General features: G+C 44.6%; 2 protein-coding genes across 3 annotated transcripts; both read left to right on the forward strand.

The window, feature by feature from the left end:
• Positions 1-248: 248 nt before the first annotated feature.
• Positions 249-8686, forward strand: prdm1c (PR domain containing 1c, with ZNF domain). 2 transcript variants are annotated; one of them, XM_029425287.1, is made up of 8 exons: positions 249-499; positions 1921-2175; positions 3523-3642; positions 4535-4787; positions 6105-7126; positions 7237-7365; positions 7795-7855; positions 7995-8248. In XM_029425287.1, the coding sequence occupies exons 1-8, from the start codon at positions 473-475 to the stop codon at positions 8102-8104; spliced, it is 1977 nt and encodes a 658-aa protein (XP_029281147.1). In that variant the 5' UTR covers positions 249-472; the 3' UTR covers positions 8105-8248. The 2 variants fall into 2 exon arrangements, with proteins under 2 accessions (XP_029281147.1, XP_029281146.1); XM_029425286.1 differs by having other exon boundaries at positions 251-499; positions 7795-8686.
• Positions 8687-9723: 1037 nt separating this feature from the next.
• On the forward strand, positions 9724-15367 carry xkr5a (XK related 5a). Its single transcript, XM_029462618.1, is given in 8 exon segments — positions 9724-9954; positions 11065-11248; positions 11463-11647; positions 11745-11957; positions 12370-12539; positions 12754-12865; positions 13198-13418; positions 13420-15367. Coding segments are annotated over 8 exon segments (1944 nt in total). The 5' UTR covers positions 9724-9821; the 3' UTR covers positions 14146-15367.
• Positions 15368-15810: the final 443 nt, after the last annotated feature.

Genomic DNA, 15810 nt, shown 5'->3' on the forward strand with positions numbered 1-15810 from the left:
CAGGTATGCCTTCTCCTCACCCGAAAGATGGAGTGGCTGACTTGGAAAATGAAGATGTATTTTTCTGATCCGGACATAGCTCTGTGACAGCCAGTGCACCGCCCTGGAGAAAGCCTCGCGCCCCGGGGCAAGAGAGTGACACACACACACAAACACTCTCCAAGGAGGAGTTATGGGGCAAAGGGGAGGAGGGGGAGGGAGCACAAGAGGAAAAGGGAGTGCATTTCTCTCTCTCTGTTTCAAACACACACCTTCTCTCCTCCCATGTAAGCAGCAAGAGGAAGAGTCACACACTTGAGTGTTCGATTGCGCGGTCAGTCACACACAGGTACACAGGATACTGAGTTTGGGTGAGAGACGACGAGAGAGAGAGAGAGAGAGAGAGAGAGAGAGAGAGGACAAGAGAGAGAGGACAGCCACTGGTTGCTCACTCACACTCAAGCTTTCAAGGAAGGCACTGACAGCCTGCCTTATGTGTGGCTCCTCTCAAGGCTTCACAGTAAGTGCGCATCTTTTTCTTAAATGTACATTTGATGTAGTTATTCTAAATGATTTGCCAGTGTGAACCGGAGTTGATCTTTTAAAAACGTATTATCTTATTTAATCATTAATTGTTTTTGCATAACGACACTGTCCCGCCTAACATAATGTCAAAGTAAGGTGAAGAGTGCTTTTCTAGAGTCAACTGGTTACATGTTTTGCTGCGAGCCACACAGCTGTGACTCATGTCTTGATTTTGAGAATATATTTTCTGCATTGTCACAGGCTTTCGGAGTGAGCTTTCACACTTGTGACAGTCATACCGAGCCGCACTTCAGAGAAACACAGGGCGAAACGTTGTACATAAATCTCATCTCTCGCTCTCTCTGCACTTTGATCTGCATTCCTTTCTTCTTCTTTTTAAAGATGAAATATTTGGTTATTGCAGCATATGTGCCACTATTGCATTTAAATGATTACTGTGTGAGTTTTGAAGGATTTTTGAGTAATTAACAGAACTTAAAAAAAAAAAAAGCTGAATGAAAGTTTTTCCTTTTAGGAAGGCTAATTAAAGATGTGTCTACAGTGTAATTGTTCAGATTTATGGTATTGTATGCCATAAAAGCTTCCCCCAAGTTTCCCTTTAAGGTTTGAGTTGAGTTTGATCTTACAAATCTTATCTATCGTTATCTCAGAGGCAAACTGATGAGTCTGGAAAAGAAGATTCTGAGAGGGCAAATCTGACCATTGTCTTTTAATCACAAGTCTTCTATATCTTTTTCTCTTTCACTATTTCCCCATTTCATCCCATCAGTCGGGGAACTCTGCCTTTGTCACAGCTGAGGTGCATGACAACAATCTTCCTGAGAAGGGAGGGATAGGCAGTAAGAGAAAGAGAAAGACACTTTAGACCTGGCTGAGAGCCAAGTCTCAGTCAGTTCAGAGGAAGTCTGGTCGATTCACTGGGAGCGCTGATTTCCTTGTGAAAGTGGTCCTGCTCCGGGGCTGACGTGCACAGGAACCTCCTTTATAGCCCAGGGGTTGGGATTTGGAGAGTCACAGGATGTATGGGACAGTGGGGGCAATGGCGCAGCAAGCATGAAGGTTCAACTTTGAAGTTTGTTTGTCCGGTAGTAGCTGTTGATGGGAAAGTTGAATTCTCCGCCACTTTTTCTCACCGACTTGCCCCTGCCCCCTCTGTGTCACATCTCACACTCTGGGATTTAATTTTAGCTCCATTCAAAACTTGACTTCCCTTCAGCTGTTGTTTGTCTTGTCTGTGTTTTTCCCTCCTTAAATTGTGACATTAAAGATAAAGAAAAAAGGTGCCTTTGGTCAAGAATTAGATGTCCCTCCCATTGCCAGAATCATCAGTTTATTAGATTTTATATGGAATGACGGACATTTGACAACTACTTTTTGTCTTTATCTTTTCTGTAGGCCTCCTCGCAGTACGCCACAGCCATGTTAACATCAGAAAGTTCCCCGCACAACACAAGGGCCATCGCAGCCGCAATGCCAGAAACACAGGACGCAGACATAACTTCATGGAGCGAGGCAAACTTTGAGGAAAAGTGCACGTATATCGTGAAGGACCAACTTCTGGAGGAAGGGTCCGAAAACAACTGCAAGACACGAGCCGAGAGATCTTTACCCAGAAACCTGGCCCTCAAACGCTGCCATGGCCCATCAGAGGTACGCAGTAAAGCAGGTCTTTCTAATTCCAATACATCTGAGTGGTATGTAAGCATGTACTGCAGTTGTTTATGTTTTTTTGTAACTGCCGACTCCTTGCGTCACTCCAACATCCTTCCATACCACTCATCCGGGAAGTACTTGACATGTTGTTGTCTAATTTCAGCCTTTCCTCTCTGCTATGTATGGTTTGAGGCAAAGACGGAGAAAGGCGAGTCCTTCAGCACACAGCCTGAGGTCTCTATGATTAGTAGCTACGCCAGATTCCCAAGCCTTTGTCCCAGCACACAATTACACCGTAAAGCAGAGCACCAGCACCGGGACCCACCTTATAACACCATAAACTATCTGCCGGATTAAGTGTGTTGCAGTTACGATGACTTAAAGTGGAGGATAGTTTGTGTTTAACTGGGTGGGGAAATTGCAGATGGTGTGGTAAATGCTTGATATTAGACCAGTGGGCTATCTATTAAAAAAGAAACATTAGGTTTCCTTATGCAAGATTAGGGTTGATCCCCTGTAGATGAAAGATGGTTGTCAGGCGAGATCAGAGGAAGTAGCCTCGGCGTCTGCAGCTAAATACCTGAACCACCACTTTGACCTTCTAATAAGGTCTGTCTGGAGTCTAGTTGATACCAAAGAGTAGGATACGTTACAGCAATCTGTGACACAAGGGCACCTCCAATGGAGCAGTCTGACAAAGTGAGGGTAAAATTAGCTGGATAGATTGGAGATAAACTCTATGGCTAAGCATGTAGTGGTTGATTCAGATACATGCATTATGCCAGCGTTGCTCCAAGATGAAAGAGAGACTACATTACCATTGCTTCAGGGGATTTGAACACGGAGCTCAGAGAGCAGTTGACTGGTCGGGGTGTGCCCATGACACCTTATCCTCCCTTCCACACCCTGAAGGCTTAAGACAGAGGAGTGAGTTTCACACCTGGAGGTAGCAGAACAAGAGTGCTGGTAAAATTTTAATATGGTAGAGAAACTAAAGATAACGTGGTCGATTGGCTTATGAAATATTCAGCAGATGAAGATACGGACACGTTCTGTCACAGCTGAGCAGATGTCTTGTTTCCTCTGAGGAAGGTTTGTCACAAAAGCATAATAACAACAAATTGCTTGGTTGCATCGACATTTTCCAGTGAATTGACCTGATCCTTCTGGTTAATCACTAAGAAACCAGCACGGGGTGTTGAGTCAGATAAGAAGGGCTGCATTTCCAAGAATCTCATCCCTATAATTACATTTTTCAACTCGAGTGCATCCGGCGCTTGCCCAGGCCTCCAATTTGTGAGCCACTGTGTTGTTTGATGATTTCATGTCCTTCTTGTTGAACAGGTGCTTGGGGTGACCAGTAAGGAGCTGATTCCTAAGGGAACACGTTTTGGCCCTCTGGTGGGGGAAAGCTACACCAACGAAACGCTTCTGAACGACGCTGACAGGAAGTACTTCTGGAGGGTGAGTGAGCTGCCTGTGAGTCTCTGGATTTGAGTGCTTGCATGTGAAATGTGTCTTGTGGCACGAGAGAGAAGTTGTGGCCAAACGTCTGACATCCTGTGAAAGTATGACTGGGTCTGCTTGGGTACCTTTAAATGCTGCTGAATCAGATGGGGTTGAATGTGCACACACCGTGAATGCTAGATCTCTGCATGGCTGCCTGATGTCACACACACACACACACGCACACAGCTGTTTGGTTTCAGTGACGCAGCGGTTCTCCTCTCTCTCCGCTTCTCTCGGCAGCGGTATCGTTGCCAGTAAATACACCATACACATGTCCGCGCTTCTCCAGACTCATAAACTCTCACACTGACTAAGCAAGGAAGTGGCTTTGAGCCTGAGAACTGTTATGTTACAAATCAACAGCATCAGGACATCTTCCATTACACACAAGTGCCTGTGTAATTCAACAGTTTAGAGTCAGTAACCATGAAATCGTGCAACCCCAACCAAAATTTCACAGCCATAACACAGACATTGTGTTCATATTACGTCCATGACTCATGTGACAGCACAGCTTCAAATAGAAGAAAGCAGAAAGAAAAGTGTTATAGGCCTTAATCTTTTTAAAGGTCAGCAATGCTTCACTACATAGGAAACAGATGAGAGTGTAGTGGGCGAGATAGTATACCCAATTCTACAATCCAGTCATACAGTGAAATTCTACTTGCTTTCGTAACTCTAGATGACTTGTGAACCGCAAACAGAGGGAGCACCTATCTCAGCTGAAAGAACAAACTGTTTCTACCATAAAGGCGCCAGGAAACCTGTGACATCATGGTTTCAGACTCAGGGCATGTCATCATCATCAACCGACTTATCTCTCGTCTTGTTATATCTCACGCTGCAGGTCTTCTCAGAGGGGCATTTACACCACATCCTGGATGGTTTGAACGAAGAACGAAGCAACTGGATGCGTTATGTCAACCCGGCTTGTACTGTGGAGGAACAGAACCTGGTTGCATGTCAGAGCAGGTTAAACATCTACTTCTACACCATCAAACCACTTCAGCCGGGCCAGGAGCTCCTGGTGTGGTACTGCCCTGAATTCGCCCAGCGCTGTAACTACCCTCCACTGGGCCAACTGGCTATTGACAATATTGGTAAGTGTGTGAGTAGTATACATTCATTCAATACCTGTGCCCACGCTTTGAGACACATCTGTTATTGTGGAGTAAGGCTCCCCATCAAAGCGCCCGGTCGATTGACACACTCTTTGTGTGCGTGTTTAAGAAGTTACTCAGTCACACCCACAGCCCTTTTGTTAAAGCGGGACACAAAGGAGGGGAGTAGAATCCTGAAAGCAGAGAGGGTCTGTCACCAGGTATAGCCATAGTATCTGTGTAAGATGAGACCAATTTCATGACTTAACGCAATGTTTCAGTTTCCCTTATTAACTCCAAAAAGAAACACAGCTGACAGCTCTTTGACAACCAAAAGAATTGGGCTTAGATTCACAAACACAAAGAGTGCATATGCTGGCAGAGAGACCACATGCACACACCACAATAGTCATTTACACACACGCTCACACACAAGAGGCTGCCTGAGGTGCTGACAGCATCCTGGCACGACTCCTCTTATTTATTTGGCTCTTAAGGAGGAAGAGAGGTAGGAACCGCTCCAGTGACTACTTGAACTTCCTGACAAGACGACCCGCTGACAGATTGATATCTCACTGAGTGTCGGCAGTTTGTTTGCTGAGAGCTGGCCTCTCAGGAGAGGGGGAAGGGTGACACGGGGGAGCACACAGAAGATAAGGGTTGCTCTGTGTTCGTGTGGGTTAATGTTAATTGTGTCCAGGAGTAGGTGAAATGTGCAAGCATACTTCTGTATTTCGTCTTCCTCTGTTTGTCAGCTTGCGTCCTTTGTCTATTCTGGACCAAGTCAATAAAGCAGAATCTCTAGTTGTCACTTCCTGGGGTAAAAAGTGGGAAGATTTGCTCAGATGGAATACAGATTTAGATCCAGATTTCATAAAGTTGACCTGTGTGCAGACTTTAGAGGGAAATAAATATTATTCATAGGTCGGTTGGTATATTTTCCACTCTAGCAAGCATTTTAGGATTATTTATATCAAAGGGAAATCTGTGGTTTGTCAGTCACTTTCAGATAAAAAGTACTTCTTATCCTGTCCTGCTTGTGGTGCAACAGATACACACATACTGTACCCACTAACTCCATGCTATCTGTACCTATTTGACATGTGGTGTCTACTTTCATAGAGTGCCGGGGCAAGTCTAGAAGCATTAGAGCAAGTACCTTGGAAAGTAGAGATATACAGGGATTTAAAAAAGGAACTCGTCCATGATCACGTTATCGTCATGGGTGTATGTGACTGAATGATGATACTGTGACTTAACTTCAAGATATTATTCCACCTGTTTCTGATGTCATCTCTCCATTTATTTGTCCCACAGAACAGAGTCAAGCTCAGGAGAAGACATCAGGGAAACGAGGACACAGCGTCTCTGAAATCCTCCGAGATGAGCCTTCCAAATCGCTGCCTACCCCCCACAGGCGTCTGGATCGTCCCTTGTCCCAGACCAACTTCTCAAGAGGTTTCCCCCTGTGTCCACGTGTTGTCTACCCAATCCAGCACCACTCAGAATCCATCCATAGCCACAGATATGCAACTCTACGACCTCTGCCATCCTGTAGCCCTCCAGGTGCCAAACGACCAGCTCTAAGTGGTCCTTCCAGTTTGCACTTCTCCCTTCACCACAGTCAAGGCCCTGTTATAGCCAAACCTTACCAAGAGCTCTCTGTGCCTGATCAAGTCCATCCCGCTCTGAGGCATTCTCACTATCTACTGCCTCACTACTCACTCGGCCTTAACAGCATTCTACCTCATTCATACCCATTCTTCAGGGATCGAATGAAACCTCACGTAACACTCTCATCTCATTCACTGCCTTTTGACGCCTATGCACATTTCATGCATCCTCTGGCCAATGGACACAAAGACTTGACACTTGCGCTATCCAACACCAAACAAGACCTCATTCATTCACCAACCAGCGAGCACAGAGACAACAAGGACCTCATACCAGAAAGGACAAACTACCTCAGGAGCCCCTCGGATGACCTGGGAGATTTCAAACGCTCTCCTTCCACCAATGTCCACACAGACCTCACTATACCTGCCACATGTAGTGCCTCATCCATGGTCACCTCACTCCGCAGAGCACTGCCCTGTCTTGCGCCTGGAGGATGCTCACCACCAGTGGGAATGGCTGCCTTTTCAGATTGCCTCCCTTCCAAACCCACATCTGCCACTCATAGCAAAACTGAGGATGCAATGGACCTCAGGAAGATTAAACGAGGTGGTCATATTATTGGCTACAAGACCCTGTCGTACCCCCTCACCAGGCAGAATGGAAAGATCCGTTATGATTGCAATGTCTGTGGAAAGGTCTTTGGGCAGCTGTCCAATCTCAAGGTTAGTTCCTCTTTATCATAATATTAAGAAGGCTGGGAAGAATGCTTCAATAATGTTTCTTGAGCTTGATAGAATAAATAAATGTAAATACTCATCTCTGACATCCTCAGGTCCATCTGCGAGTGCACAGCGGAGAGCGTCCCTTCAGGTGTCAGACCTGCAATAAGAACTTCACTCAGCTGGCCCACCTGCAGAAACACTACCTGGTTCACACTGGAGAGAAGCCTCATGAATGCAAGGTATGATTAAATCTGAAATTAAAGACATAGTTTGACATTTTGGGAAAGATTTATACCACTCTCACGTTTGTACAGTAAATATGTGGTTGGAGCCAGCAGTCAATTAGAATAAAGACAGGAAACATGGAGAAACAGCTTCTCTGTTAAAAGCACCTCTAAAGCTCATGTTATATCTTGTTTCTTCAATACATACAAGGTTTGAAGGACTTTTTACATTGGGTGATGTATGATTTCTTGGCCCAGAGAAGTGGAGTCTAACCCTAACCTTAGACATTTACCACATATCATGTATAACTATTTGTTTAAAGTCCAAAAATCATCCTGAATGTTTTTATTTTGTTACAGTATTAAAGTGAAAGAGAAGTGACTGTGACACAAAAATCCTAACTGATTCTGAAACGTATTCTCCTTGGCTCTGTTTTGACACAGGTGTGCCATAAGCGATTCAGTAGCACTAGTAACTTGAAGACCCACCAGCGGCTACACTCAGGTGAGAGGCCTTACCTGTGCAAGCTCTGCCCAGCCCGCTTTACTCAATTCGTACACCTCAAGCTTCACAAACGCCTCCACACTGGAGAGCGACCTCACAGGTGTCCTTGCTGCCCCTGTGCCTATCTCCACTACTGTAGCCTCCAGGTGCACCTCCAAGGCTTCTGCCCTCTCTCCCCCTCGGCCTCCCGCAGACACTCGCCAGAGGAGCTACGCCGAGTCAACGCGGAGATTGAGAGGTTCGACATGAGCGAGGCGGCCGAGCAGCTCGAGGCCATGGCCGCAGATGCCGAGATGGACAAGGGGAATGTTTTTAACCTAATAAAGAAGATGGAGACTCACACCTCTGGACACCACGACGGCGAAGATGAGGAGACTGAGCTGAGCATCTACAAATCAGCAAAGGAGTGTTCTGCTGTTCAGCTGCATCATGGCAGCCCTATACCTCTGCATTCAACCAGTATCAAGCTGGAGTCAGGCTGCATATCAGAGCCCTAAAACAGCCTTGCTAATCCAGCCCCATAATCCTTACAGGTCAGCTCAGCAGCTGTCTGTTACTGCCCTATTTGAAGTAAAGCCTTATCTCAATCATGGATTGCCTAGCCTATACTCTACATAGGCTGTAGTGTGCGAATAATCAAGACTTTACCAGCATGGAGACAGTGTCTTGGTTGATTCATACATCTTTGTTAATTTATTCGGTTGTTGACATTAATCTAAAATGTATGAAACTGTGATTTTTGTGACATTTTTTGTTTTCTATTTTTTGTATCTCTGGAACATCTTCACGGAACAATGACTAAACATTTGCATAAACAAAGTTTGTGGTTCACTGTGTGAGTGTTTCTAAATATATGATGTGTGTGTGTGTGTGTGTGTGTGTGTGTGTGTGTGTGTGTGTGTGTGTGTGTGTGTGTGTGTGTGTGTGTGTGTGTATATTTAAGCCACCTATTTAAAGTGACAAGTACCGTATGTCGTGTCAGTGAGCTAAGTGTTAAAGTGATAACACATAGACATAGATAAACATCCTGTTATGAGTCTTGGGACACTCACCACCAGTAAGTGCCATCCCTTTACCCTGGATAAAAACAACAACGACAAAATTATCTTCACTGTCAATGATATCTAGCTGCTAATTTTGTACATATACTTCCATATTTTAGTTTCGGTATTAATCAGCTGACAGACAATCCACCCACAACAGATGACTCTACAGTTTCTTCCGGGATATACACACTATATGCTAGATTATTTCTGAGTAGAACTTTTAAACTGTAAAGGAACATTTATCAACCATATAGCTTACAAACATGTATGAATGCTTCACAGATACATACATATATCATAATACGTGAATGGCATGCTCTGTGAGTTTCTGTGCAGTAGCGTTCTGTGATCCTTCACATTACAACTTAAAAAGGGTGTCAGGTGGCATGAAGTTCAAAGTGGCCATCCAATGGGTTGGACAAAGCACACCGGCTGCTCTGGAGCGCTTTTGCCTCCCTGCAAGTAAAGCTATGGAAGAAGAACAAACAATAGTATCTATCTGTTAAGATAGTGCTGTACAAATGTTTTGGGTAATACAATTAAAAACCCACAGAGATTCCTGCAAACCCATGCAGACTCGGACCCTAACCTATGACCACTCTATATGACAGTTCATTCAAACTCAAAAAGGTAAGAATGCAATGAAACATTAGGGCATTTATGATTAAAAAAAAAAAAAAAAAAGCGGTGATGTGGAGAAGAGGTAATGTTTCCGAGGCGGAGGGAAGGTGATATGTGTACAGTAACAGTAGGCTACAGCGGACGCTTGGTAAACTGATGCCCCTTTAAAACCGCGCAGTGACGTCACATATTTTTGACGGGAGGCAGGCAGCGGGAGAAGAAGGGAGCAGGATGTATCCAGGGTGAAGGATGCCCAGGATAATGTCACCGGCGCATTCACTCTCCCACCTATCCGTGTCATGATAAACGCTGCTGGGGCGGTCGCCCGCAGGATGCCGTCGGTGGCCCGGCGGAGCGGATGCTGGATAGCGTGGTGTCAGGCGGTCCTGCTCGGCGTGTCGGCGCTGGTTATCGTGGCCGAACGGACCGCTCGTAAGTGGGCATGGGAATTGCACGCGCGCCAGCGGGGTGCTAGTTTACTGGAGCGGGCTGAATATAATAATATGGCAGGGGGAATGTTGTATTGGTGTGGAGGAATTTCGTTGGCTTGAAAGAATGACAAATGCCGTTGCTCAGCCATTGTGCTTCGTGCTGGAGCTTTCCAGCAGCAGCCGTAGTAACACAATTCAAATGATGACGCTATTGCACAGCCGTTACTATTGAATTGGCAAACCTAGCGAGTTTTTTATATATTTTTTATTTTAATACATAGCGATGTGACATTGTCATTGGTTAGCCCATCTGGAGCCATAGAGACCCCCAGGGGTAATCAGGGTCGTAGAGCGGAACGTTATAACCTCCGCAGTAAAAGGCTGTCCTTGATGCTTATAGATATAATATCTATCTAGATATCTCTTCCTCCTTAAACAAATATTACATTTTATTTATTATAATTGTTAATAATCTTTTTAGTATTAATACTAGAGTGATGAATGCACATCTGGAGGCTGGAATTGAACACAGTGTGCTGCACCCTCAGGTGTGATAATTCCCTGACTAAGCAGATCAATGGGACAAGGGCAGGAAGAGAGAAGAGGTTACTGGGTGTGTACAAAGTGTGACTTTGCTTTCAGAAGGTATACCATTCCCACAAGATAAAAATACTGTGCTGCTGTGCTTTGTCTCCCCACTGCGGTGTGTCACAGAAATAGTAGACATTAGTTAACATGATCAATACGTTATTATTTTCACAGCACAATTGGTCTTATCCAATTAAAGACAACTAATTGCCGGCTCTGTTAAAGCCAGGAGTCACACTCTAGTCTTTTCTTGGTGGAGCTTATCATTCCATTAGTACAGCTTCTTCTTAAATTAAAGGATAATTCACTTTAGCAAGGTGTATGTGCTCCTTAATTTCCCCCAAGGACTCTGCTAGCTTCTGCAGCTCTCAACAAATCCTCCAACACATGTTGGGTATTATGTGTTTCAACTGCATGACTACATGGAATCAGACTGTAATCATATGAATTCTTAACTGAAAACAAATATGTCTCAAAGAAAACTTATACCACATTGAATCTGCATGTCTCTTTCTGTTGTTAGTGTTTTACTGTATAGGGTTTTACCTTTGGAATGAGGAGACGCAGTGGGCGGGCCTCACTCTCGGCCTTTTTCTACCGGGGACGGCAGTTCAGCTGCTAAGTATGAAATGGTACTATGACGACGGTGATGACAGGCGATGCTACCTCTCCATCATACACATACTACACTTGGGCATCTTCAAAAGGTAAGATCTTTGCAAATCCAGATGTTGTATAATGAAATATAGCATCATTTGCATGTATAGAATATGTTGTTAGGAGGTTATCCAGCTTGCCCTTGTAGGAAACAAACCAATCAAGTACACAGAAGAAAAATAATTATGTCATTGAAACCTTCACAAGGAGGATACAGTTTATCACTTGTATCTGGTATACGTCTCTGTCTCCCTCTTCTGGCAGGCTATGGGACTGCATGAGGTCTGTGTTGCGCATGCAGGGCTCAGTGGCCGAGCTCGGAGCTTCTGTCATGCAGCAGGCAGATGTTGCTGCTCTTTGGTTGCTGGAGGCCCTCGTCCTCACACTGCCTCAGAGCCTGCTGCAGGCATATGTCGTGGTGTCCACTGATGTGGGCATCATGTCCCCAGGTGAACTGATCTTAGCATGAATTATTGGCTCTGCATCGTGTTTGTGGCATGTTTTATTTTTTTGTTCATACTTTCTTCTTCGGTTTTTTACCTTCAGTGGCCTATTGCTGTGGACTGTGTGTGCTGTCTATTTCCTGGGCCCTGGTGCTGTACAGCAGAGCCTGCTGTCTGATACGACCGGGCCACCTGGCCATGCCTCCGGCAGCCCTTCTGTGCCAGCTGGTGTGGAGGGCAGGCATGCTGGGTGCAAGGGTGACTTGCCTCATGTTCTTTGCCAGGGTCTTTAACTGGTGGGTCTGTGGAGTAGCAGGTGAGCAGCAAGCTCCATGGGTGCTTTTTGTGTTGCTGACACTTAAGTATGGCACCTTTTTGAATGGAAGAGAAATGGTGCAATGAAATGATAGGAAATTATGACTGTATAGTAAGTAGGGATGTCGCAATACCAGAACTGTAGTAGTTAACACCAATACCAGTGGAATTAAACAATTCTCGATACTCAAATCCCTAGTATATAGTATATAGTACACAAATGGAAATATTGCTCAATGACAAACCCAAGATGACTGAGTTACAGTAACTGAGTAATGTATTAATCCTTAGAGTGATGCAGCATTTCCTCTTAATCTATTTATTCACCTGCTCCTGTGCATCCGCTTGATACACTGCATATGGATTCCCTATTGCGCTTGTATCTCCTAGTCTATTTTTACATTGACCTCCAGGTTTCCACTGGCTCACGGCCTCCTTCTGGCTGGTATCACAGCAACCAGACATCTGCACCGGCCCCTGGTGTTGGCGTGCCTTTAATGGCGTTATGGGGCTCGTCCACGTCTTCCTCTTCCTCAATGTCAAAGACGGACCCTCGCGCTTCCGCATGGCCAGTTTTTATGCAGTAAGACGTGAATGTTTTCAATATGTTGTTTCTGTATTCCTACGTACAGCACTGCCTTATTGACTTACACACACGGGGCAGCTGCACAAACACAGACATACACACACAGGCAGATAGTTTGCATCGTCATCCTCACCTCTGCCACACGCTTAGCTTACAGTGACGTAAAGCTGTCTGCAGATGACTGATGGTGCAACCTTCTCTCATCCTTCAGTTCATGCTCGTAGAGAATGCCACTCTGCTGTTGGCCGCCTCCGACTTCCTCAGCGAAGCATCATGGGACAGCATGACCCTTCCCACCACTGTGCTGTGTAGCTTTGTCCTCGGTGAGTCACTCTCTCGGTCTGCGCTGCATTTGTTTTGGAACAGATTTGTCTCCGATGCTTTGATAGTCAATGCAACGCCTAATAGTTTCTGTGCCATCTGAGTAATAAAACCCCAATGGTGATTATATGAAGTTGGAAAACGCATTACAATTACTCTTTAAGTGCTACTTGTTAAATATCAGTGGTAGTACAAACATCATTGATGATTAACAAAGATATTATGTGCAAAATATATGCAGGATATTCTGCTTTTTCTCTCATTTTTAATATAGTAAATAAACAGCGATACACAGTGTTCTAAAATCAGCTGTTTCCTGTCCCCTGCATCCCAGGCGCTACCTCTCTTGTCCTATACTACCGGTTCCTCCACCCTAAGTCAACAGAGATCTCCCAGGGTACGAACCACAACCACATGGGCAGCACGTGTTTAGAACGAGGGGAGTCCTGCTTCTCTCTCAGGGACAAAAGCCTGCCAGCTGCCTCCATTCAAAACCACGGCAGCTTCTCCCTCTCAGGTGTGGCTGGTTCTCTGCTGGAGCACCCGGGAACCTGTAGGGGTCCGGGCTAACAGCTCCTGCCCTTGCTACCACCACCACTGGCTCCTGATTCGGCTGGCTCTAAAAACAGGAGACCTGGGGAAGATCAACAGAGCATATGGGGCCGGCGGAGCAGCGGCCATACTGGACATGGAGGAGTACAACCAGGAGTTCAAGAGTAACGAGGGCATGACTATCACAGGAGGGGGCAGCTGCGAGGGGGTCTCCACTTCGGAGTCTCAGGGGAAAGGCCTGGCACCTCTCTCGGACTGCAAAGACGAGTTCCAGAGCGTGAGCGAGCCCACGTCGACCGAACAACCCGACGAAGAGGACGACAGTCTGGAGATGGAGAGCCCGATGGAGTCACCCACATCAGATTTCAAACGGAGCTCACCAGAGGGCAAGTCTGTGTTTGGAGACAGTCCAGAGCCGTACTTCTGCCCGACAGAGTCGAGTTCAACCTTATATTTCAGCGCTGATCCTCAGTCTCCCAGCAGTACCAGTAACCAGCGTTTGGACCGGGACATTGGGGGTCTAGAGCAGGGGGTGCGCCTCAACTCAATCCCCAGCGATCCAGCCCTTCACAGAGATATTCGTGGGCTCATGGGTCGGGTCGGGCAGCGCTGTACTTCCACTCCTAAATTGGACTCTGGAGTGCTGGACTCCCTGTCTAGTGTCCCTCATCTCACAGGTCCCAGGAGACAGCTTATAATGTCCCGCAGAGATGAAGACGATAACTTTTAGGTTTCTCAAAAACAGAATCAGGGAAAGAGCAACAGAAACTTCTCCAACACTAAAAGGAGTACACCAGCTTTCACATCTGCTCAGAGCTGTAGGATGAGAGGGCTGGCAGGAAGTTCACCTCTTTATGTCTAGATGTTTAGTACACTGTGGGGCATAGTATATGCAACACTTCTGGGATAATGCTGAGCGAGCATGTACTCTTCTCAAGTCATAAATTATTTTTTAAAAGCATTGCTTTGGACACACAGAGGTGAAACATTCAGCAGTGTTTTTCATCAGACATGAAGAAGATCATTTAAGAGCTAATTGGTCACAAAGGTGGAGTCTGGAGCTCAGACACATCTTCTACCTGATTAAAAAAATGTTCTATTCTTTTGGTAGCAATTAACTTAAGCCTCTCAAGAATTATACTGTGCAACAAAGTGGACACTGGTTGTGCCAGATTGTAATTACATATTGAGGAAGTAGCCATGAGTTATATCAATAAACATCATTAGAAATATGCAGCTCTTTTATGATATTGGACATCTGATGGTCTCTATATTACATACCGAAACTGCTGTTATTCATGTTAATAATTGCCAGCAGTCATTAGAATAGAGAAACTATTCCTACATCTAAAGGGGACCGGAGTGTCTGACCTCTGAATCTTTACCATCTCAGCGTAAGCCAGAGCTTTGTTGGCTTCTTAAAAGCACAAATATCTTCTGTACCATACGTGTATTGCTGTGATTTTTTTTTATTCCCATAAAAAAAGAACAAATCCCCTCAGAGAGTTACATACTGTATTTTTTGTATAATCATGTCAACTGGCATTGCTTTGAGCAGGGCTAGTGTGTTTGATGTTTTATCTTTATTTACATGTTGACCATGTAATTGCTAAAATGTCTTTTGAATTTACATTATGTTGAAAAGAATAATGTCTCAGGCACTGACTTTAAAAGCTTTCAAATGCCTATTGTGTAACAAAATGAAAATATGCTAATGAGGTACTTGTAGTGACTTTTTTATGTGCTTTTGATTGCTATTTCTAGGGCACAAACGCATTTTTGCTCATTACTGTTCTGTAAAATGGATGAAATCTACAAACAAAGCAGTGAAATGATGCTGGGTTTTCTCTTGCACCCAGGTGACTGCCTATATGACATTTTGAACTGTGAAGTGAAAGGCCACTGGTGGCTTTAAATAAGCAATAAATAGCCTACATATTGGGGTGACTGAAGTGCAAGTGTTTGTAATCATTTACATGTTGATGTTTTTTATATTTATGGTATGAAAGTAAGTAAGTTGAACTGTTTCTGATCATTTAAAACGTGCACTGCTCTGCGACCACCAGGGGTGGAAGAAGTATTCAGATCTGCAAGTACTACAGTAAAGAAGTACTCTGTTACAGGTACAAGTCCTGGATTCAAAGTTTTACTTAGGTATAAGTATTAGCACTATATTATATCTGAAGTACTCATTATGCAGCACAGCCTATTTCATAAAAAAATATAATATATTGGATTATGATGGGTTAATGTGAAAATTACTTTAATGTTAAATGTAAAGATGGAGCTAATTTCAATTAATTGATATAGTGCTGGGTTGCATAACCTATAATAATATATCATAATTTATTAATTGATTTCTATGTTGTATTAATAATTCAAACATGTAAAGTGA

This window comes from Cottoperca gobio, chromosome 24 (assembly GCF_900634415.1).
Source record: "Cottoperca gobio chromosome 24, fCotGob3.1, whole genome shotgun sequence".
Lineage (NCBI taxonomy): Eukaryota > Metazoa > Chordata > Actinopteri > Perciformes > Bovichtidae > Cottoperca > Cottoperca gobio.